Source organism: Perissodus microlepis, chromosome 3, assembly GCF_051167445.1.
Source record: "Perissodus microlepis isolate ML-2025 ecotype Zambia chromosome 3, ASM5116744v1, whole genome shotgun sequence".
Classification (NCBI taxonomy): Eukaryota; Metazoa; Chordata; class Actinopteri; order Cichliformes; family Cichlidae; genus Perissodus; species Perissodus microlepis.
This window is the reverse complement of record NC_140463.1, coordinates 38,757,701-38,780,183: the sequence shown is the minus strand read 5'-3', so window position 1 is coordinate 38,780,183 and position 22,483 is coordinate 38,757,701. Positions and strand designations below refer to the sequence as shown.

The window sequence follows — 22,483 nt, the reverse complement described above, 5'->3', positions numbered from 1 at the left end:
CCAGTCCTCTCAAACCAGCTTTTGTTCTCCACTTTTGAGTGATTTGCCATCTCATCAAGTCCAGTGTCATTCTAAGTCATTTAAAGCTGATTTTGATGTATTAGCCCAAACAAGTCCATTGACAACAGGCTCTTAAAATTCATGCTTGTTTATTTTCTGTTGTTTCCACGCATGGACATAAACTTAAAGCATTTCACCTTGAGTTGCTGAGCCTGTTGGTAATCCTTTCCCTGCTTGTGTTTACAGTAGTCTGTAGCTTTCAGCGTTACTTGTGTGTGTCTCTGCACCACTAACAGGCATGATTTGTTCAGTAGATGTCTTTAAGAAACTGTATCCTATATAAAGACGCTTTGCTGCTCCGTGGCATGTTCTGTGAATCGTTGTGTTTACCGACAATTTCTAATGCACAACAGATTGTAGCGCTGCGCCTCTTTAGTGTATTTGTACAGGTAGCGTCTGATAAGAATCTGGCAGAGTGTGGATGATACACAATAATCAAATACTTACACTTTTAATGAGTTATGGGTGGTAGCTATGAGTGCTAATAACTTGCATGAACTCAATTCAACATACGTTACCACTTCAAAGTTTGGGGTGACTTTAAATTTATATTTTATGTGTATTTTTCATTATAAATCATTTATTATGTTTGATGGAATTTCTACACAGGCTCATTTTCAACCACTTCAAACAAATCTATCGTATTACCTGATGAGGGTTCAGCTAACTGATAATGTTTGCATAGCTGAAAACTGTTGTGCTGATGAAAGCAACACATGCTGAAGAGAAATAAAAGCTGAAATAGGCTTCATACAATAATGTGTATCACATGGGAACCCTTTCACAAAGCTGCCAGTGAGACATCTGTTTCTCAAAATAGAGATTCTGATGTACTTCTCCAAGTACAGCAGTTCACTGAGGCCTTCCCAACTCTTATTCTCTTATTATTCATTTTCAGGTGTTCTGTGAAGGGACTAGTACACATATGTTAGGAAATCTGCAATTTCCCACCATGAAAAGCCATCACAGGAACACTTTAACTTCTCCATCTTCTTCCAGCTGCTGTCTTTAGTGGCCACCACATGCCTTCATCTTACCTTAAATGAAGCATTCTCGTTTGTCACGCTGACCCTCTGCATGACCTCCTTCACATTGACACTCTCTCCAAACCATACATGAAAGCAAGTCTCACTACCATTTTGTAAACCTTCGCTTTCAATAATCTCCACCCGCTCCACCCTGCCTGTATTATCTTCTTCACCTCTCTTGTGCATTGTCCATTGCTTTCGATGGTTGACCCCAGGTAGATGTCACCTTGCATCTCCACTCTTGCACCTGCTTATTTCTTACACCTACTCGTATTCTGTTTTGCTTTTACTAACTCTCATTCCTCTTCACTCCAGAGCATACTTCCACCACTACAGGCACTCTTTTACCTGCTCTCATTATAGATCACGCTCTCATCTGCAAACATCACATGAACCCTCTTTCAAAGGACAGAAAAAGCTTTTTTTGAGGCTGTTTTTGCTCTTTGCATTAGGTAACACAGTGGGAATGTGAACTGAAACACAGAAGAGATGTCTGTGACATATCTGACTGAAAATTAATTAACTATTCATTTATTATAAATTATTTCATTTATTTCTCATTAAATCTTAAATTAGATGGAAACAATGTGCTTTAAAACACCCACACATGCACACTTTTACTTTGAAAATCACCCCAAACCTTTAAGTGTTGCTGTACTTTCCCAAACCTGATATTTCTAACACAGTTGATTTGAGTATGTGAAAATATTCTGTTCTACAGGGATACAGTTTGGACTTTTTCAGTGTGTAGTAAAATTTTATTCTGTCTTTCTGGAGGTCTTTTTCCCTGCTACACTTTCTCATCCTTTGTGCCCTTGACATCCCTTTGGCTATGAAGTGTTTTTTCCAATTTTTCCTACCCACCTCACTACCTCCCTTTTTATGTCTACTTCCTGCCCTAAGGAATGTTTTTAGAGTAGCCGGTATTGTTTGGTATCCCCTCCTACCTAACACTGACCATGTGTCGTTCCTCTCTGTGGGCCATAGCCTCCCTTATTTAATCCCTCCTAATAGCAGTCCTTATTGTTGACAAATGCTTCTTAACTTGACCAAACCATTGTATCCACAGGGGGAGAAGGGAAAGAAGGGCAAAAAAGGGCCTAAGGGCGAGAAAGGAGAACAGGGTGCCCCAGGATTAGATGCACCCTGCCCATTGGTATGTCCCAACTGTGAGCGGTCGCTCCAAACAAGGAAGGAAGGAGCTCCCTTTGGCTGTGCTGAGAACCAGAATACCACCAAAATAACCTAAATATTAAAGCGTATTACTTTCCTAATAATTCAACTGTTCAAATGCAGAACAACAACAACATTGGGTTGGGTTCGCAAGCTCACAGGGCAGCTCCTCCCTCTCCCTCCCCTTGTGTCTGTCGCAGTGGACTGATGCAGGGGGTAAGGGTCGTCCACCTCTCTCTCAGTAACACTCCGAGGTCATTTTTACAAACAGGGTTTCCGGGGATTTAAGGGTGAAAAGGGGGAACCAGGGCAGCCAGGTCTGGATGGGCTGGATGCCCCATGCCAATTGGTACAGTATTTCTCTTCTTCCTAAACCTCCTACCCATGCATGCCGCTCACCTTCAGTCATTACCGAAGCAAAACCATGCATGAATCGAGAGCCTGACGAGCATGAGCACATCTTATTTTCATCACAGTTACATTTTTATCATCATTTTTATCAATTGCTAGAAAAACAACATTCACGTGCACATACGTCACTAACATCCTGACCGCAAGCAGCCTTTTTCTTGTTTTAGGCACACCGTTAGAAACAAAATACACAAAGTAAATAAATCTGTCCCTCTAACTGAATCCTTTCATTCCTCCGAATAAAACTGCAGAAAGCATTATGCTTACTCCCTACGTCCTTCTGATTCCTCGATGAACCAGTTCCCTTTTAACCTGTTGCTAACACAGACTCCTTAACTGATGAGTTACCCGTGGATCCCTCCTTTACTGTGTTAACTCTCCAACCCCTCTCTGCTTTTGTACCAATTGGGCCAGACCGTAACAAGACGAGAAATCGTTTACTCTGCTACAAACTCAGACCTACTCAATTCAAGACCTATTCGTAGAAAAATTGTCTTTTTTCTCAAATATGTTTACAAAGCTTTTGTTTCTGAAACAATGTTGTATGTTGCATGGATATTTTAACACTATGGGTGGTAATTTAAGCGCTTAAAAGTATACAAGGAGTTCATTTTAAGATGCCATAGTGCTGTGTGTGTATAGGAATGAACCAGATCGGGTAAGAAAGCATTGAAAATGTCACAAAAATCATCTTTTTACAGTACATCTGCATTAATTTACTCAAACCAGCTGCATTCATTTTATTTATTTTTTTATCACACTTGCTTGATTTTCTTTATAGTGTGCCCACATCATGTTCTAAAATACAGCAGCACATATAATAAGATAAATCCTGAAAGATTTTGCTGTGTATTACATGCATGATTGAATACACTCTCTTGAGGTTGCCGTTGCATGTAATAATTTAGAATATGTTATCATAATAGCCAGTGTTGCATTTAAAAAGAAAGCAAAGAAAAGCGCTGCACAGTTCATGATTCTATTCATTATTCCAAGCACCAGGGAAGTGCAGTAGTTTCTGTAGTGTTGCTGACTTTGATAACTTGGTTGAAGTTGTGCAACTTGCATCACCGTCTCTAAACTAGTCACAGTTGTGTCAAATTCAGCAGAATGATTATACACCACCACAGTAGGTATTACAGTCATTTTTATATTCCCCCCATATTTAGAGGCTCAAAAGTAACTGGACAGCTGTTCGATGGAACTCTCAATCTGAGGTTTTAGACTAATGCAGGTGAAGGAAAACTATCAGAGAGAGCAAAAACTTTGGGAAGGCATGAAGACAGAATTATTTCAAACCACATCAAAAGCACTCTCAAGGAGGCAGATAGATGTGAAAATCTACAACAAAGAGACGCTTTCATTCGTGTAAATACAGAGGGTTGCAATGCAGATTAGACTCTGACAGAAAACATCTTAAATAGCCAGCACAGTCCTGCAGAAAGTCTTGGATGGATCCACACAGTCTTGGATGGATGAAACAAAGATGAACATGTACCAGAATGATTGGAAGAGAAAAGTAAAGAAACAGCTCCTGATCTGAACTATACCACGTTCACTGTCAAACATGGTGGAGGTGGCATCGCCATGTACGGCTACCAGTGGAACGGGTCACTAGTGCTGAGTGATGATATGACTGAGGATAGTATCTGGATGAATTCTGAGGTATACTTGGCTATACTCTCAGCTCAGATTCAGCCAAATACTGCAGCCTTACTGATGACGATGCAAATAGATGATGACCCAAAGTATATTATTCATCCTTTTTCAGAAATGGAAATGCAGCATGTGTTTCTGTCCACAGGTTCTAGACTTCAGGCTAGACTTGGATTAAAATTATGTTAGTTTGTCCAGTAACTTTAGAGCCTCTGAAATGAGGGGCTGTTGAATTAAAGCTGAATTTTTGCTCTTCAGTCGCATATTGGCTACTTCATTTGATTTAAAACCGACTGTAGTGGTGCACAGAGGCAAAACTACACTATCCAGAAACTCATGGACCTAATAGTATATATACACAGCACTTAGCTGCATGCAGGTTGCACATCCTTAGGGTGGAAAGAGAGAACAAGTGTAATTACATGGATGACTTGATGAAGTAGGAGAATGGGAGCATTTCTGTTATTGTGTCACACTTTTAGATTTGTGCTCATTAACTGGATGTTCCAAAAGCATCTGGATACCATTTGTAATCTTTACCTCTGGCATAAAGGCCACTTATTTATAACCTTTTGTCATTTATTTGCGGATACATTATCACACAAGTTCTCAGTGAACCTGTCTGTGCTATTTCAGATCTCATTGTTTTATTTCTGCTGCTCTTCTTTAAACAGGGCCCCGATGGTTTACCAATGCCTGGGTGCTGGCAGAAGGTAAGACAAGAACATAATTGAGTAAAATTTTATTATAAACACTGAAATTATAATTATTATTTTTTATTGATTTATCTATTAGTGCGAAATCTGTTTATTTTTTCCCAGTATGATACTAATATTTTGCTCACCCAGTGTTAGTTTGTATTTATTTCATGTGGGTTTCAGCTTCTGTGTTTGCATGTTATGTTTCATTTATTGTGACTCGTTAGTCGTAGCAGTGTATTGCATCTGTGTGAAAACCACAGCGTACGACTCATGAACCGATGTGAAAACACCCATCCTCACGTCGCTCTCTCTGTTGTTGTGCTTTCCTTGCAGTGATCACTCTAACCTGAAACGCATGGAGTTTGTAAATAATGCTTCTTTTACGGTATTTATAGTTTTTTAATGGGAAAACAAGTCTAAAAGAAAAGAAGTCTGTGTGTACAATGCTACAAAAAGAGATAACTGTCCTCCCCCCCAACCCCACTGTCCGACCCCGCTGCAAGTTTCATGCTCTTGGCTGCTTCTACTCACATCGCCGTGTGGAAAAAAAAAACAACAAAAAAAAAACAAAAACCACGTGCGTCCGCTCTTTCACATCCACGCCGTGGTGGAGCTCAGATCCTCGGCTGGTGGCAGAACTTGTCTCTTTAGTCTTTGCATGGCTCAGACTGGAGCGTCGCAGCCCGGCCAGATTCACGGGGGGTGGTGAAAGGAGGCGTGGGAGGAGGAGGAAGTGGATGAGGTGGGATCTGGACTGGCTCCCTAACACCAAAACGCTAGGTGTTTCTGTGTTGCTTCGTCTCAACAACCTCACCACACTTTCATGCAGCACCATTCACTCAAAGACTAAAAGAAAAAAAAAAGGACTGTGCCAAGCAGAACATTGCACCCCTGCCCTCCCCACTCCTGAAAAAGCATGAGTAGTGTACTGAAACTATATTTATATGTATTGTACATACATGTCACTGTTTTGTGGTTGCGTCATGGCTTCTGCAGAAAAAACAACACTAACAAAAAAAAAAAGAAAAGCCTCTAGAGTTCTGAATAAGTAATTTTTTTTTTTGCTTTCCTTTAATCTTCCCAAGGGAGTCACGCCATGGCTGGTAGCCTGAATGTCCCCCCAGAAAGTAAAGCTGTTGGTTATTGTTGCTTTATTGTGGTGATGCCTGCAGAGGGTACCGTATCAGCAGGTTTATCACTGTTGCACTCATGAGGCTCACTCGTCGTCAGTGCGGTGCCTCCAAACAGGTCTCCGGACAAGAGGGGAGGGGTAGGGAAGGGGGTGGGTGGGTATTGGGGGGGTAGGTTAACTTGGCAAGCTCGCTGCACTGACAGGGAAATGAATCAGCCTCACACGGATTTGAGTTTGGACGGGCGTGCTCGGGAACCGTCTCCCAGCGCGGGAACGGACTCTGCAGGAGAGCCTCCAGGAGTCTCGCGGATCTTACGCCAAGATCAGCAGGGGCGTCTCCCTCTCCTGGCGGGCAAACGCGTGGTTTACCGAGAGCGTTGACAGAACGCGATTGATCACGTTTGTTTCTTTACTATTTTTATCTCTTTCGTTTGTTGGTTTTTCACTCCCCCTCTCTCATTTTTACACATTGTTTGTATTTTATGTATAATAGCCTTTGGTGCCTCAAGCTTTTATTCATTCCTTTATCAGAAATGTACAACTTTGTATCACATTTTGAATAATTACGATGAAGTTTGTTTTCTATTTTCTTTTGTTTTTTGTTTTCCAGAAGGGAAAGCGTTGTAAGCTGTGGGAGGATTGAAAAGCCGCACTGTTTTTCATGTATATGTTTTTACAGGATGTTGAAACCGCATGTAGCTTCGAGCTTCACCTGAGCATACATTGAGATTGCATTCATCTTAGTTGTACAGCCACTGATCGGACTCACGGTTTTAAAGAAGCTCAATATTTGTACAAAGCACATCCGAGCATCGTCTGCAGATATGCTACTTTCTCATTCTGGACTTGTACGGGATATTATTTGTACAGTGTTGTCAGTTTGCTGCATGTTCACAGTTTATTACATACGGATTTCTTAAATACTGAAAACAGGCATCAGTTTGAGGAAGTGCAGAGCTTTGTTTAGTGGTCTTCAGTGAGATTTAGCCGAACACACACAGTCCCTGGTATTTCAGATGAAGGCAGATTGTGTTGAATCTAGCCCGCCACACTGCTCTCTTCCACCTCACATTGTCTTAAATATGTTGAAAAAGTGTTACAATGCAAGAAAAGCTAAATTTGGCATTTACCGCAAACTGGTCTCCTTCCATTAGTTCACCGCAGTCTAACTGGTGGCCGGTTAACATCACATTCCTCATCAGATGGAGCAAATCAAAAAAGGTGAATGGAGCAGTAGGTTTATTTTTCACCATGGCTTATACATCCTTTCACGTTCCCTATCTTTATCTTGCCTTTTGACATAGTAGGTGCTGTGTAGGGTTTTATTCAACATTAGAATCGTTTGCTGTCAGAGCCGATGTGAAACAAAGTAAAACAAACCTGTTGTGATGCAGCAGCAGCCGCCAGTGGATCCGAAAGGATTTCCACCCACGTGGTTTCTGTGTGACGTACAGCTCATCTCACCATTTTAAAAGAATGGATGCACATCAGTGTAGGTTCTTACGGTGCTACCTGATAAGCAGGTCAACAGCAGTTGATGCGCTCTAACAGTGGCGAGAACTACACGAGCAGTTTCTTTATTGTTGTTGGAGTTTTATGTGTGTAACAATTTCAAGGTTTTTTTTTGTGCATATATTTGTGTATTATTGTCTCAGTATTTTAAGTGGTACATTATTTATTTTTCTATGATTTCTTAAATGAAGGCATTTTGGTTCTGAACAGCATTCCTTTCGGTTCTGACGTGGGTTTCCGCCGTTCATACGAAGAGTTTCGGGTCACGCTGAGGCATCGCGAAGCTGCGAAGGAGCTCTGTAGTGGGGCGTCACAGATCGGTGTGTAGTCACTGTGCATTTACTTCAACTTATAGGCCTTACCATGACATACATCCGCTTTTATTAATTTTGTGTGTCAGAAAAAGCTAGTACTGAAGGCCTGAATGTTGACGGGCACAGCCAATGCAACAGTACACAGCTGAACATGACCGCCTTTTTTCTCTCTCACGCTTTCTCTTTGCATTGAATGTAGTTTGATATATGTATAGTGGATTATTAATGTACTGTGTGTGCTCATTTGGCATAAAGTGCAATTTATACTTTAGTTAATGTGTGTAACGTCAAATGCAGCTGAATTATCGCATTAAAGTGATTTCTATAGCTACATTTGTTCGGTCATGCTACCCTTTATACCACTACCTGGGGACATATTTTTTTTTTTTAAAAAAAACTTTATTCACCAGAAGACAATGAAACATATGTAAACACAGACCCTCAAATTAGATCATATTTTTTTTGCTTAAAGTTGCCCCTTCACTTATATTTTTAAAGTGTTACTTCCACTGTGTCGTATTTACTATGTTTTTATTCTATGTTTTAATTTCCAACCTTTGTTACAGTATTTGTTCTCACAAGGTGCTGTATTCTTAGCATGTGCAGCTAATTTTTTTAAATAGACTTTTTTATTTGATTGATTTTGTTTGAGTTTTGTGTTTATTTGTTGAAGTTAAAGGTTTTTTTTCCTGCTATCAGCAGAAGTGCCAAACAGTTTGTTCCCGTATGGGTGTTCACAGACGTGGCGAGAAGCTCCGTAATGAGTCAGCATCAAGTTTTAAGAATCTGTATTCTTGTGTTGCCTCATGTCAGTCATTACAACATGAGTGAGTAGGAGGAGGAGAATGGGGGAGCAGCCACAGTGCTCTTCCTCCTTGATGTTGTGAAAGACGCTGGTTTCTCATGAGGGTGTGTTGATGCTCCAATGCACAGCAGCGTTGCTGACGTAATTCTGTTGCCACATAAATGCAGACTGTAGCAAAAATTTTAAGAAAACTTCATTCTGTGACTTATTGGAGTTACGATTATAATTTTGGGGGGGTTGTGGTAAATGTTCAGTTTCTGCTCTGCATTGGTATTTCTTGTGTTTTTTTGCCCACTTGGTTGACATTTCTTTGAAGAGCCTTGTGTTCACTCACTATATTTCAAGTTGACATTACATATGACTGTACTGTTGGAGCCAAATAAACAGTCTTTCAAATACACTAAATGGCGGACTTTCCCTTTATTTGTTGTTTCCAGTTACCTGTTAAACATTTTCATCCTTTTTTTTTCTTTACTGGTTGACCAGTTCAGGGTTGCAGGGGGCTGTAGGTTATCCCATATATATCCACATATGTCTTGTACTATGTATATAGTCATATAGTATAAGACATGGTGTAGATCCCGGACATGTTGCCAGTCCATCACATGATTAATACAGAGTGACAGTCATTCACAGTCAAATTTACATCCACGGCCACTTTAGAATCACCTATTAATCTAACATGCATGTCTATGTCAGTAGCTATTCTACCTTCGCTAACAACGACAAACTACAAGATATATTAAGTAGACATGGTCAAGATTCAAATGAAAAGGGAAGAAAGGTGTTTTTTAAGTGGCATGGTTGTTGGTACGAGAAAGGCTGTCTAGGTATTTGAGAGACTGCTGATCTTCTGGGATTTCCCACACAACCATCACTAGGGTTTACAGAAAATAGTCTAAATATCAGTGGTGGAAGTTCTCTGGGTGAAAATGACTCGTTGATGCCAGATGTCAGAGGAGAACAACAGGCAACAGTAACTCAAATAATCTGGTTACAACTGATGTTTGCAGAAGAGCATCTCTGAATGCACAACCAGTCAAATCTTGAAGCAGATGGGGAGCAGCAGCAGAAGACCACATCTTGTGTAAGTCCTTTTAGCTACAAAAAGGAAACTGAGGCTACAATTCATACAAGCTCACCAATATTGAACAACAGAATACTGGAAAAACATCACTTGGTCAGATGAGTCTTGATTTCTTTGATGACATTGGGATAGCTGGGCCAGAATTTGGCGTAAACAACATGAACCATGGATCCACATAGAGCAACTGCATAAAAGTTTAATTGAAGTGGATGAACATTAAGGTTACATGCGTGGTCATTTTGCAGTCTTGTTCCAAGCAAATAAACAATTTACTGGTGTCCTACCTGAATGTTGCAAACAAGCTGAACAGTGCTGACTGCTATATTGTGCATGTCCGAATTTACAACATTATCATTTGGTTCCCTCAGTAAGTTTATACAGGTACACATGCACAACATGTTTTTAACCAGTGATTTATTCAATGATTCAATTGTTTAAATAAATTAAACATTTGACTCATTCTCATACTGAAACTGAAACATCTATACCTGACACCATTTAAAAAAATTAGTTTGTCTATATTATTTTATGTATGCACATTCAGAATTGTCCATGAGTATATTTTTATCCATGTATTTGAAGGTATTATTTCTCAATTCAAAAGAAGTAAAAACAGGTGTGTTGTTTTCACCCTGGTCTTTGCAGAAACGGTTCAGCCTGAGGCTTTCAAAACGGTATGTTGTTTACAGATTGTGTGTGTGTGTGTGTGTGTTTTTAATGCTTGAAACTTTTACCCGTGAAAGTGTAGGCTAGCTTGCGAAGTTTGAGCATTTTTGACCACTTTCAGTTTCCATACAGCTTTGCAGCGCGAGCGCTGCGCCAGCTGCGGTACAGTAGTGCACTTGCGCGCGCGCGTGTATAAAGCGGGGCTCTGTCGGCTCGAGCAGATGTTCGTCGAGCTTCGTCCAGCTGGACTACATCAAGATGTCCGCTGAGAGATTTGAGAAAAAGGAGACTATAGACCTGAGGAAAAAATATATTGGGTGAGATAATAGCTCTCATTTTACAAAAGCAGGATTCCAAATTAATGTGGCAGTCGTCAAAAAGTGTAAGATACTAGAAAAAAAATTAAAAAGTTTAATTTCGAGAATATCTGTGACATTTTAGCTATTGTATATATTTGTGGGTGTTTAAATGTATCCTACTATTTGACTTTTAATATGTATATTACATACATTAATATAATACAATATACAACTGGAATGAGTAGTAGTTCCTTTGTGTGTCTCTTAGGAATTTCACTGTTGTGTCCATGACTCATAATCTTTTTATCAAAACTTTACAACATGAAAACCTACAGCTGCCCCAGCACGCTTTCTACACATGTCACTATTCTGTTTTTTCTCTGCTGCAGGCCATCTTGTAAGATTTTTTTCAGCCATGACCCAATCAAGATTGTGCGAGCCAAAGGCCAGTATATGTATGACGAGAAAGGACAGCGCTACCTGGACTGCATCAACAATGTGGCTCATGGTAAACACACATGCACTGGTATATATACACAAAGTACACTGAAAGAAAGCAGCCAGCGCTGAAGTACCACTTTTTATCCCTGTGATGGTGTCACACCAAAACAGCAAAACAAGAAGTTTATTATTACATATAGACCTATAACCAGGAACTCTAATTCATTCTTCCTTTTCTCAGTGGGCCACTGTCATCCTGATGTGGTGAAGGCAGGAGCCCAGCAAATGGAACTACTCAACACTAACTCGCGCTTCCTGCACGACAACCTTGTCCTGTATGCCCAGAGGCTGCAGGCCACGCTGCCTGACAAGCTGGCTGTGTGCTACTTTGTCAACTCCGGGTACGTTTACATGTTTTCACTAAACAACAAAAGGCAGCATGATGGAAGATAAGCCAGGTGTGTTTTTTTACTTGGGTGTGGATCACTGTGGGGAGGATAGAGGAGGCAGATGATGGGAGACCTAAATTTACTTTGATGATTATGCCTGGTGTGAACATGAGCCATAAAAGTCCTGCTGTGTGCTCAAATTACAGAGAAGCTCAAAACTCTGTAAAAAAGGCTGCAGTGCAATCATACAGTCCTGTCAGCATTCAAGGAATATAGAAGCCTGTATGAGTGGAGGAATACCCCAAATGCTGAGGATCAGATTGCACGGTTTCATAACCTGCTGTTTGTCTAGATTTCTGATGCGTGAACAATAGCAGACTATTGTTAGTCTGCTTAACAGCTGACTGAAAGTCGAGAAAATAAAAAGGTTCCGGGTGCCCTATTTACACCCTTTGCCCCAGTTCAGGAGAAGAATTATCTGCTCCGGGGCAATAACTTTGTAGATAGTAATCCATATACCCTCAGACAGTATTTATCGCTACGATGGGGATATAAATGCTTCAAGAAAGCTTACCTGATATAAATCTGGCATAACACAGGCATTATTAAGGTGTGTGCAGTAGTACAAAAGTACACCTGTGTCCACTGAAGACATTTCTGAATTTATGGTTTGTCTTCCTTAGTATAGGAGTGGAGAGCTCTTTAACCCTCTCAAGGCAGGCGTTGCAGATTTGCAACAGTTAAAAACTAACAATCTGATTACCCCACATACATATTTTATGATTTTTTTTTTACTCAGAAGTACCACTGCAGGACTTGGTTGTGCATTAGCAACAAAAAGTTTAATTTGAGCCTGAGAGGGTTAAACCAGAGGCACCAAGCCTTTAAAATAACAGACAAATGGGGCAAAGACCCTTGAATTAGTAAAAATGTCTTCATGTGATTTCATAGAGAGGTAAGCAAGCCCCACTAAGTTTTTACAATTAGCCTTGCATGGCCTCACGGTGGGAACTGAAACAGCAAACTCCCTCTGACGTTCAAGTGATATCAGTGGTTTCACCTGTGTATTTTGTGGTGACTGAGTAACTCAAAGTAACCCTTGCCTGTTTGAACTTCAGCTCCGAAGCCAACGACCTGGCTCTCCGACTAGCACGGCAATACACAGGCCACAGAGATATCATCACTTTGGAAAAGTAAGTGCTGCCGTCAACCAGTCATTCTACAGAAAAAAACCTGGTGAATGACTACAACAGTGATAATGAGCTGGTAAAAGTCTTACTAGTTAGTGGTTTGTAGCGCCGTGTGGTGAAAGGAGCTGGGTCTTCATGTGTCAGTGTTTTAATAGAATTTACTGCTTTGGCCCACAGTTTTCTTTGTTTGCAGTGCGTACCATGGCCACGTCTCATCGCTCATTGACATCAGTCCATATAAGTTCCACCAGCTGTCAGATACTGAGCAGAATCAATTTGTCCATGTGGTGAGTGTTTTTTCTCTCCCCGGCTGCCTGCGTTCACACTATTAAAACACCATAACTCAACTTGCTCCGCTGGGCTTTGGCAGCCTACTGAGTGTGCACCATGCATGCGTGTGTATATGTGTAGATAAAAGAGACTCATGAGACAGAGAAATAGAATGAAAGGGGTCTTTTTCTGCAGATTCAACAGGGTGTAATGTAAGTGGCTCTGAAAGAGAGCAGCTTGCTGTCAGAGGCATATGTTGAGGAGCACAGACAGTGAGAAGAATGGCAAACAAAAAAAGGAGATTATTAACCAAAAATCCTACAATGGTACTCAGGAGAAAGACTAAAATCCCCACAAAGAGGTAATTTTATCTCCAGACTGTTAGATTATTGTGGTCTTTTCCTTTTTTGAGGGTCTTTTGGAGTTTCTGTTTGGAAAATTAAACCTCAAAAATGTTTTTTTTCTTTTACAACAAGACATCCAGTGCACTGTGACCTAAAATCGTGAAAGAATTTACAGTTTCTGAAACTAGAATATGTTTCAAGATTTTCGGTTAAAAAAATAAATACATTAAACATAGTAAATAATACAAAATTATGTCTTTTTCATCATTTAATGAGAACTTTAGGGATAAATTACACCTAAAGTACCACAATGAATTTAAGGGCTGTACTGTGTGCTGCTGTGGTGCATTCTGGGAATTGCGGAATGGGGTTTCCCTCATATTTCAGCTAAAACTCCAGATGAAAAAAAAGGAAAGGAACAAATCGCTTGGTTTAGTAGGAAATGAGTTCTCCAGCGATCTGAATAACACTGATCTCCATGTGCAGCTGACAGAGGCAATGTATAAAATGCAACACAGAAAAATAAAATAAAAATAAATTCATATATAGATATAGACAGTATTCCTTCACTCACATAAAGAGCTGCTTATCCACTTTTATCTAAACTTTTTTTTAATATAATACGTAATTCAGCCAAATTCAGTTAGGTTTACTTAAAACCCATTAAGAATCCAGTTTGATTTGTGAATACCTTTGTAATATTTAACCATTCCTTGTCTCCTGCAGGCTTCCAGTCCAGATGTGTACAGAGGGAAACACAGAGCAGACCACCCTGATCCTGCCACCGCGTATGCAGATGAAGTCAAAGATATAATAAACAAAGCTCACAAGAAAGGAGGCAAGGTACAGTTAATGAGAAGAAGCTAGCAATCCCAGGAAAAGCGTGAAAGCTGTGCATTGTTATAGAGCCAATATTCAAATGCTATAGTGTGATTACAGGACCATGACACTAAGCAAGGACACAGCAGATGACTAAGAATGATTCTCAGCAGACTGTTAAGAGTTGTTCATTTTTGTCCACATGGACCTCCTGTAACTACCTCCTCTCTCTTGTTTTGAACAGCCAACTGTAAAGGGAAGAGCTCAGGGTCAAAGATGACAGGATACCTCCACTTGTTTTCTGTTTATCCGTCTGGCTTTATCTGTGTATGTTTGTTCTCTTCTGCAGATTGCTGCTTTTATAGCTGAGTCACTGCAGAGCTGTGGTGGGCAGGTCATTCCCCCTGTGGGTTACTTCCAGCAAGTGGCACAGTATGTACCCAAGAAATCACACTCCTGACAACCTGAGTCTACCTCTGCCCCCGCTGATTACTCTACCCCTCTACAGGCACGTCCGTGAAGCGGGGGGCGTTTTTATCGCAGATGAAGTCCAAGTGGGCTTTGGGAGAGTAGGCTCCCACTTCTGGGCCTTCCAGCTTCAGGGAGAGGACTTTGTGCCTGACATTGTCACGATGGGAAAACCCATTGGCAACGGTCACCCCATGTCATGTGTGGTCACGACCAAAGAGGTGGCAGAGGCCTTCATGTCATCTGGGATGGAGTATTTCAATACAGTAAGAGCCTTATGTAGGATCATGAACAGCTGTGCAAGTGATAATAAATGAAAGCTATTTAAAAAGTTGCATACATGTTTTAACATAGAAGCACAAAAAGATTGCATTACATGATATTTGCTTTCCCTCCCAAGTTCACCAGAATTGCTGCTGACCTGTCCTCATCTTCCGTGTTTTTGTCCAGAGCTTCCAAGCACATCCACACATCTGTTTTTCCCATGATGTGGAAATATTCTGCATTCAAGCCAGCCTGTTTTTCTCATTGAGTCTTGATTTGTAATTATTTGCCATGAAAAAAAAAAACTAAGGATGTATTTTCATCAGAAAATGAGTTTCTCTTTTGTTACCAGACATACATTTAAAAAACAAATCACTGCTCATGTGCTATCTAGACAGGTATGTGTTTAACATACTGAAACCTTTATGGAGAGTAGGGTGTAGCAGATTTTCAGTTTGATGGGAAATGTGAACTTGATCTTGGTGTCATCTTTCCTCTGTGTGTTGCTTATCTGTGGTCTCAGTTTGGTGGTAATCCAGTGTCGTGTGCCATCGGTCTGGCCGTCCTAGACGTGATTGAGAAAGAGGATCTGCAGGGCAACGCACTGCGTGTGGGGCAATACCTCACCAGTCTGCTGGAGAAGCAGAAAGAGAAGCACCTGCTGATCGGAGATATCAGGTGCGCTTACACAGCATGTGACACAGTGCCACAGCAGATAAGCTGTCCATGTACTTTAGAACTAATCCTTTAGCAGTCTTTAACACCACACTATGCTGTGTTCCTATAAATCCTGGCTAAACGTGCAACCTAGTGACTTCACAGGGAAGTATTGCTCTGAAAATTATTTAGAAATAAAAACAAAACATGCAAAATTAATACCTTACAAACCCTGATGGTGTCACATCCTGCAGGGGTCGTGGTCTCTTTGTAGGCGTGGAGCTCGTCAGGGACAGGCTGAAGCTCACTCCTGCCACAGCAGAGGCACAGGAAGTCATATATAGGTAAGTTTAAATGTGGAAACTCATCACCATGATCATAATCTTTATTTATATAGCACTTTAAAACAACCACAGCTGACACAAAGTGCTGTACATTGGAACTAAGTAATAAAATAAGATATAAATTAAAGCCAAATTAAAAAAAGTAAAACAATTCATTAGTTTGTTAATAACTAATTTAATTACAAGAGAAACTAAGTTTTACCTAAAGCCAAAGAATAAAAATGGGTTTTAAGTCGTGTTTAAGTTAAGGGGCCTCTCGAACGTCCAAGGGCAAATTATTCCATAATTTAGGAGCCACGATAGAAAAGGCCCTGTCCCCTCTGAGCTTCCTCCTAGATCAGCTGTCCCCAACCCTGGGGACATGCACCAGTACCGGGCCGTGAGAGTTGAGGCACTGGTGTGAAATTTATGGTTTTCAATGGTGTTATTGTTATTTTCTTTATCGTTTTTATCATTAACTTGGTTTCCCTGGGTCTTTTCCCGTGTGTTATGAGCAAATATTCTTTTTTTTGGTACTGGCACTGGTTTTATTTTGTTGTATTTATCCACGACACCTTAAAGACTGGTCCGTGAAAATATTGTCAGACATAAACCGGTCTGTGGCGCAAAAAAGGTTTGGGACCGCTGTCCTAGGTCTCAGTACTTCCAGGAGCAGCTGGTCAGCTGACCTAAGAGACCAACAGGGTGTGTAGGGATGAAGAAGCTCAGAGAGGTAAGGCAGGGCAAGATCGTGAAACCATTTAAAAACAAACACAAGATATTTAAAAATGAACTCTAAAAGACACGGGCACCCAGTGCAGTGAGGCCAGCACAGAGATCATATTCTCTCTTTTACGAGTTCCTGTTAACAGTCGTGCAGCTGCAGACGTAAGACCAACGACTGACTGACCCCCACATAAAGTGAATTACAGTAGTCCAGACGGGATTACTCAGATTAAAGTATGTGAGTAATCAGCAATACCATATTATATAATCAAACAGACTGCTTATATTATTCTGTACTGAGGATGGTTTTCAGTGGTTATGCTTCTGCAGTCCAATCATACAGTATATCACACAACAAAACAAGACTAAGTAAGAATTAAAAATAAAGAGCGATAATAAAACCTGCATTGCTTACATGTATAAGTGACAGTAACAGTTTATTATCACCTCCTCCTCCTCCTCTGGCTCTCTTAATGAATAATCCTTTACACAATGTACCCCTTGTATGAAAGCACTGCATATTAAACCACTGTAACAATCTGAGTTCACACAAACTGCACTGAGCTCCACGAGGACTATTTTGTTCTTCCTGTCAGCTTGAAAGCTGCGTTTATTAATGTGACACAAGCGTGTAAGGCCTCATTAACACGCAAACTTGGCTTTCACATGACTGGAGTTGCAATCATACATGGACATCAAATAATGCTACTCCTGCCACACGGCACCTCAAGGTGTCTGTGCGTCAGTGCATCAGCATGCGGAGAGATTGTGTTCCCGTTTTAGAGACCTATAAAGTGTACAATATTGGAGGTGTGTCAGTGGTGTGAGTTGGAAGTTTGTCAGCCAGGTTTGTGTTCTGTTTGCAACTTTTTGTTTTTGTTTTCACTCACTGATTCATCTTTGGGCAGTGGAGTGCAGCGGTTAGCACTGCTGCCTCACAGCAAAAAGGTTCTGGGTTCAAATCTGATGCTTAGCTGCAGCGTTTCTGTGTGGACTGTGCATCTTTTCCCTGTGCCTTGTTTGGTTTCACTCCAGCTGGTTTGGCTTCTTTCCATAGTCCAGAGACATGCTCAATAAGTTGTGTGTGGTTCTCTGTCTGTCTGGTGAGCCCCCTCAAACAACCCTAAGCTGGAGAAGTGGTTAAGAAGATGTATGAATGAACAGTTCACTTTTGTTTTCTATTCTACTGCTTTAAGTGCGAATATGTGCAGTCAACAGCAACAGAGTGCTAAAAGGTTGATAACTTCTCCCAGGCTAAAGGAGCAGCACATTCTTCTCAGTGCTGACGGACCTCATCGCAACGTGCTCAAGTTTAAGCCCCCAATGTGCTTCACTACAGAAGATGCTGAGCTGGTCGTGGAGAAAATTGATGTCATTATCACAGGTATTTCATTTTTCCCCCCTTTGTGGCTTGTGTACTACTAGAAGGGTCAAAGTGTGTAAGTAAACTCTTAATCATACAGTGTGTTTTATTATGTTTGTTTCCAGAACTGGAGGAAGCATTGGACCTGAAGCTGAACAACACACTGACTGTAGAAAATGAAAGCAATAAAAGGAAAGTAAGTTTGACTTTGCTGATTATCAAAAAGTATTATTTTTAATGAAAGTGTTCATGATTTTGCTGTCACCGGTTTTCATTTTGACTTTATTCCTTTACAATTTTTATGTGAAGCTGCTGACTGATGAAAACGGGCACAGTGGCGTGCTACACAGCAAAGGAAGCCGTCAAGGGTCTCCTCAACAAACCAAACAAAGCAAACGCCTCAGGACATAAAGCAGCCTGTGAACAAACACAAGAACCGACACAGGTGGCACAACTCTAGAGTTAAAGGGCCGTAATTTGATGATAAATGTTTTTATATTGATAATATACTGCATATCAATTAGATTGTCTTCTCAGGTATTTTTTTTAATATTTGCGTAATAGCATGTGTAGCATGTTTTTAGCTAGCTGCATAAAAATGTACCTTATTATGTGAGTTAGCAGGGTACAAGAGCCTTATTCACGATATCAGGGAATCATAAATGGATCAATCTAAACATGTAGATCTGAAAATATGCATCAGTATCTTTGTGTGCCTTTAGCATTAAAAATACGGCCTTGCAAAGGCCATTACATGTTTTTACAGAGAAGTAACTGAACTGTAAATGAATAAAATACTGTATGTAGTACTTGGTTGCTATAAAAAGGGATTTCTAACCCAGGCCAGTGTGTGAGCAGCCCTCACTCAGAGATACAGAAAACATGAAAGTAAAAACGCTGATGTACTGTGTATATGTCTGCAAAGTATCTTTATTTTACTGAGCCTGCTAAAAACGTCTGCAATTACTTACCAATATCCTCATCTTCCTTAAAGATGAAAGTAACCTCTCGTATAGAAAGTTCACTGTTGTGAAGATGGAAAATACATGTTGTTGTTCATAAAAGGTAATAGATTTACTCTCAGGCTCAGGAGTTGTCTTAAGTCCCAGGACTTCTTCCATAATGTGACAAGGATGAGATGATTACAGAGAAAGGTGCTATCTAATATACCAGCTTGTAAATAAAAGGAAAATGATCCACTGCAACATTTGTTAAGAAAAGGACGGAGTAGTGCTGCTTTGGCACATCTTCATTTCAGTGCAATTTTAATGCGGCTGGTAAGCCTACTTTCCTCTTCATAGTCACTTACATTTTAAGCAAAGCACTGCTATTGGTGGCTTAAGTCATCTTTACTAAAGCCTTGTCCCGTTTTTCTCAATGTGAGACAGCTGTAGACCAGAATGATCATTATTTACAAGTAGGGATGATCACTCTGTTCCTTCCTCCTGGAGAAAGCTCATTACCATAGCAGTACAGGGCCAAAATATCTAAAAAAATGTCTGCAGAACCGTGCGGCACATCGGCTTTTAAAGGCATAATTCCAAACCAGACAAAAATGTTTGTATTTGTTTGCTATAAATACATGAATGTGCAAATGCTCAGATGTTTCTTGTATGACTGTCTTGTTACTACCTCTGTCTTAATCCATTGACTGCAGATGAAAATTAACATGTTTGGCTAAATCTAGAACATTTATATGACAAATTTAAGCACTCATGTTAATTAATATGCTTTGTCCCTTCTAAATATACACAAACATAAGTCCAGGAAACACCATTATCTGATGATCCTGTGATGCCATCTTCTGGAGGGAAAATGAAATGCGTCATATCTCCTGAACACTGCATATGCAAAGACGCCACATTGTTTGGCTGCTGATGTAAACTTGAGTTTAACAATCTTTAGCATTAATTTTCTATTTAATCATTTACATTAAGTAGAAATCAAATCAAAGAAATTCAGAATCTGGATGAATGTGATTTTAAACAATGCTTTGTCCTATTAAACCTACTTCAACAGCACATAACCATGAGAAGGTGTGAAAAGGACAGTTTATTTCACCATCTTGTACAAAAATGCAACTGTGACAGGTTCAAGGCTTTCAAGTTTCATAGTTTTCTATACAAAAACGTACATCTGTAATATCACTCAGGCACCCATGTAAGTGGTTCACATGGTGCAAGTCCTAATTAGAAATTGGTGATTTTGTCCCATCAATGTTTGGCAGCTTCCTCTCCCTTCTTCCTTCTCTAGGTTTATTTCTCCTACTCCTCAGAACATGTTGGCTTTATCAACATGGCAAAATCATTAATGATGCTGTACCTGCACGACAAGTTCAGGTGGCAGAGTGTTGAATTTAAGCTGCTAAAGACCTTCTGCTCCACCAGCTTCATAGGAGGTTAAGAGAAAGTGGGAAAGGAAGTTACAAAACAAAGACAAAACCAGTGTGTCAGTGTAGTTTGGTCTAATTTCTTGAGCAAGGTCAGTGCTTTCAGTCCTTAATGGTTGTCGATGAAGGGTTGGCTGTATCCACAATTTAACAGAACTGCATGTAAGTTTTCCACATATTTAATATCCTCTTCATTTGAATTTGCTTATTGCAAGTCTAGCCCATGAGATATCCCCTGAAAAGACAAAAGACAAATTAGCACAAATTAGACAACAGCTACAAAGAAGTACAATCAACGACTCAGTCTCCCCTTTAGACAACTTTGTAAGCTCAGATTGGATATCAAGTATTTGACACGTGGGTCTGGATTCGATAGATTCGAGCTTCGACTTACGGCAGCTTCATGCGCATGAACACTCGGGCCATGAAGAAGCTGAGGAGCACGCTGACAAATCCAATGAAAAGCAGCAGGAAGCGGTTGAGTTTGGGAATGTTGGGTGCATTGGAGCGGTCCAGGATTATAAAGCCCAGGCCTCCCATTGTGAACAGGAAGCTGGATGCTAGTCCTTCCATAATGTACTGACCGTTTACTCTGGAAAACACATCAATAGGATTCAGCTTCAAATCTTTAGACTGTGTTTTAATTCCAAAAATCTTACACGCACCTGTAGGCCAAGAAGGCAACCGGTCTCTGGTGTCCATGCTCATCAGTCATTGAACCCACACTCGGTGGCTCTACAATGACGTCGTAGATGATACCTGTGCAGTGAATGGAGGAAAAAAAAGGTTTAATTCATAATTAATTAAGTTTAAGGTAAAGTCTGAGCAGTGAGAGCGCTGACTGAACAGACAGGTGATAATCACCATAAGATCAGTGATCAACAACAACTACAGCAAGATAAAGACAAAGTAAACTACAGATATTCAGTTAGTTTAAGGTAGGCTAGTTTGTTAGCCCTCTATTCTCTTATATTGTTTTGTGATATATTACACGCTGGTTTACAAGCGCAACAAAACCCCGCAAATCTAACAACGCAACAAAAGCACGTAACTGAGTATTGGCATTAAATACTACACTGATAACATCAAATGCAACACAGAATTATCTGGCTAGCCTTCAGGCTTTTACGTTAGCTTAGCATTTACCTCCAGTGATGAGAAAGTAGGACACGATAACGATCGCATAGACAGTCATGGCCGACGGCATGTGCAGCCATGACGGTTTCTTCAGTTTTATGTTTGGACATTCAAGCACAGCAAAAGGTATACTGTATAAAGTCTCCATGGTGTATGAAAATATCCAGTCACCACAGTAGAGGACCTCTCCGCCGCTGAATGCGCAGGCGCAAACACTCGGTTGACGTGTCCCGGAAGTACATTTTTTTCACCCAACTAGGCGTTAATATTTTTTAAAGTGATTTTTTTTGTCATTTACTAGCATTAAAAACATATTGCATTTATAGTTACATTAACCCGATTTTATTTAAGAATCAATCAATAATAAATATATATATATATATATATATATATATATATATATATATATATATATATATATATGTTGGGTAAGGCCAATCTTTTACGGTTTCGTTTCTTAAAGAGACAGTAATCTTTTAGAGGGTTTATTAAAGTGCACAGCTTTGTTGAATGAAACCTTACCACCAAAACGCTCCTATGTAACCAGTTTCATTCATTTTTACTGACTGGATACACTGCACTGCATTTAAATATTTCATTATTTTCATTAGTTAAAGTTTTAGCTTCTTCTTTTCTTTTTTATTCCAGCGCTGTTGTGGTGTGGAGCACCTACAATTTCGTTGTGCATGTACAATGACAATAAAGGGATATACTCATCTATTCTATTCTTATGTTTTTTTCCCTTCACTGTGAAAGTCAACATGATCATGCTTTAATGGTCCTTATTCATCCAGGCATTTAATCATTTCGAGTGCCTTCATTGGAGGACACAGCAGAGGACCAGTTATTAATTTGTTTG

At 40.1% G+C, this 22,483-nt stretch overlaps 3 protein-coding genes across 4 annotated transcripts in view; 2 read left to right on the top strand and 1 right to left on the bottom strand.

Annotated features, from left to right (window-relative positions):
- col25a1 (collagen type XXV alpha 1 chain) overlaps positions 1-6,163 on the top strand; it is a 149,563-nt gene extending 143,400 nt beyond the window's left edge. For both annotated transcript variants that reach the window (XM_084924366.1, XM_084924365.1), the window contains 3 exons: positions 2,158-2,244; positions 5,003-5,041; positions 5,363-6,163. In XM_084924366.1, coding sequence (XP_084780492.1) covers positions 2,158-2,244; positions 5,003-5,041; positions 5,363-5,365 — 129 coding nt within the window. In that variant the 3' untranslated portion in view covers positions 5,366-6,163. The remainder of the gene's footprint in view (positions 1-2,157; positions 2,245-5,002; positions 5,042-5,362) is intronic.
- A 160-nt stretch (positions 6,164-6,323) lies between these two features.
- etnppl (ethanolamine-phosphate phospho-lyase) lies at positions 6,324-20,070 on the top strand. Its single transcript, XM_084924362.1, has 13 exons — positions 6,324-10,862; positions 11,234-11,352; positions 11,527-11,686; positions 12,793-12,867; positions 13,058-13,151; positions 14,205-14,321; positions 14,647-14,729; positions 14,806-15,031; positions 15,553-15,707; positions 15,941-16,030; positions 17,989-18,119; positions 18,224-18,294; positions 18,408-20,070. Exons 1-13 carry the CDS (start codon positions 10,804-10,806, stop codon positions 18,507-18,509), a joined length of 1,482 nt encoding a protein of 493 aa, XP_084780488.1. The 5' UTR covers positions 6,324-10,803; the 3' UTR covers positions 18,510-20,070.
- Positions 20,071-20,130: 60 nt separating this feature from the next.
- Positions 20,131-21,856, bottom strand: ostc (oligosaccharyltransferase complex subunit). The gene is made up of 4 exons (XM_084924364.1): positions 21,634-21,856; positions 21,153-21,246; positions 20,882-21,079; positions 20,131-20,722 (listed from the first exon to the last, which is right to left on the bottom strand). The coding sequence occupies exons 1-4, from the start codon at positions 21,770-21,772 to the stop codon at positions 20,704-20,706; spliced, it is 450 nt and encodes a 149-aa protein (XP_084780490.1). The 5' UTR covers positions 21,773-21,856; the 3' UTR covers positions 20,131-20,703.
- Positions 21,857-22,483: the final 627 nt, after the last annotated feature.

Excerpts from the sequence above, each read along its gene's own strand:
- ostc (XM_084924364.1), bottom strand. The coding sequence starts at position 21,772 with ATGGAGACTTTATACAGTATACCTTTTGCTGTGCTTGAATGTCCAAAC. Across the intron at positions 21,247-21,633 it reads CTACTTTCTCATCACTGGAG|GTATCATCTACGACGTCATT; the intron begins GTAAATGCTAAG and ends TTCACTGCACAG. Across the intron at positions 21,080-21,152 it reads GTTGCCTTCTTGGCCTACAG|AGTAAACGGTCAGTACATTA; the intron begins GTGCGTGTAAGA and ends TGTGTTTTCCAG.
- etnppl (XM_084924362.1), top strand. The coding sequence starts at position 10,804 with ATGTCCGCTGAGAGATTTGAGAAAAAGGAGACTATAGACCTGAGGAAA. Across the intron at positions 14,322-14,646 it reads CTCACAAGAAAGGAGGCAAG|ATTGCTGCTTTTATAGCTGA; the intron begins GTACAGTTAATG and ends TCTCTTCTGCAG. Across the intron at positions 16,031-17,988 it reads GCACAGGAAGTCATATATAG|GCTAAAGGAGCAGCACATTC; the intron begins GTAAGTTTAAAT and ends AACTTCTCCCAG.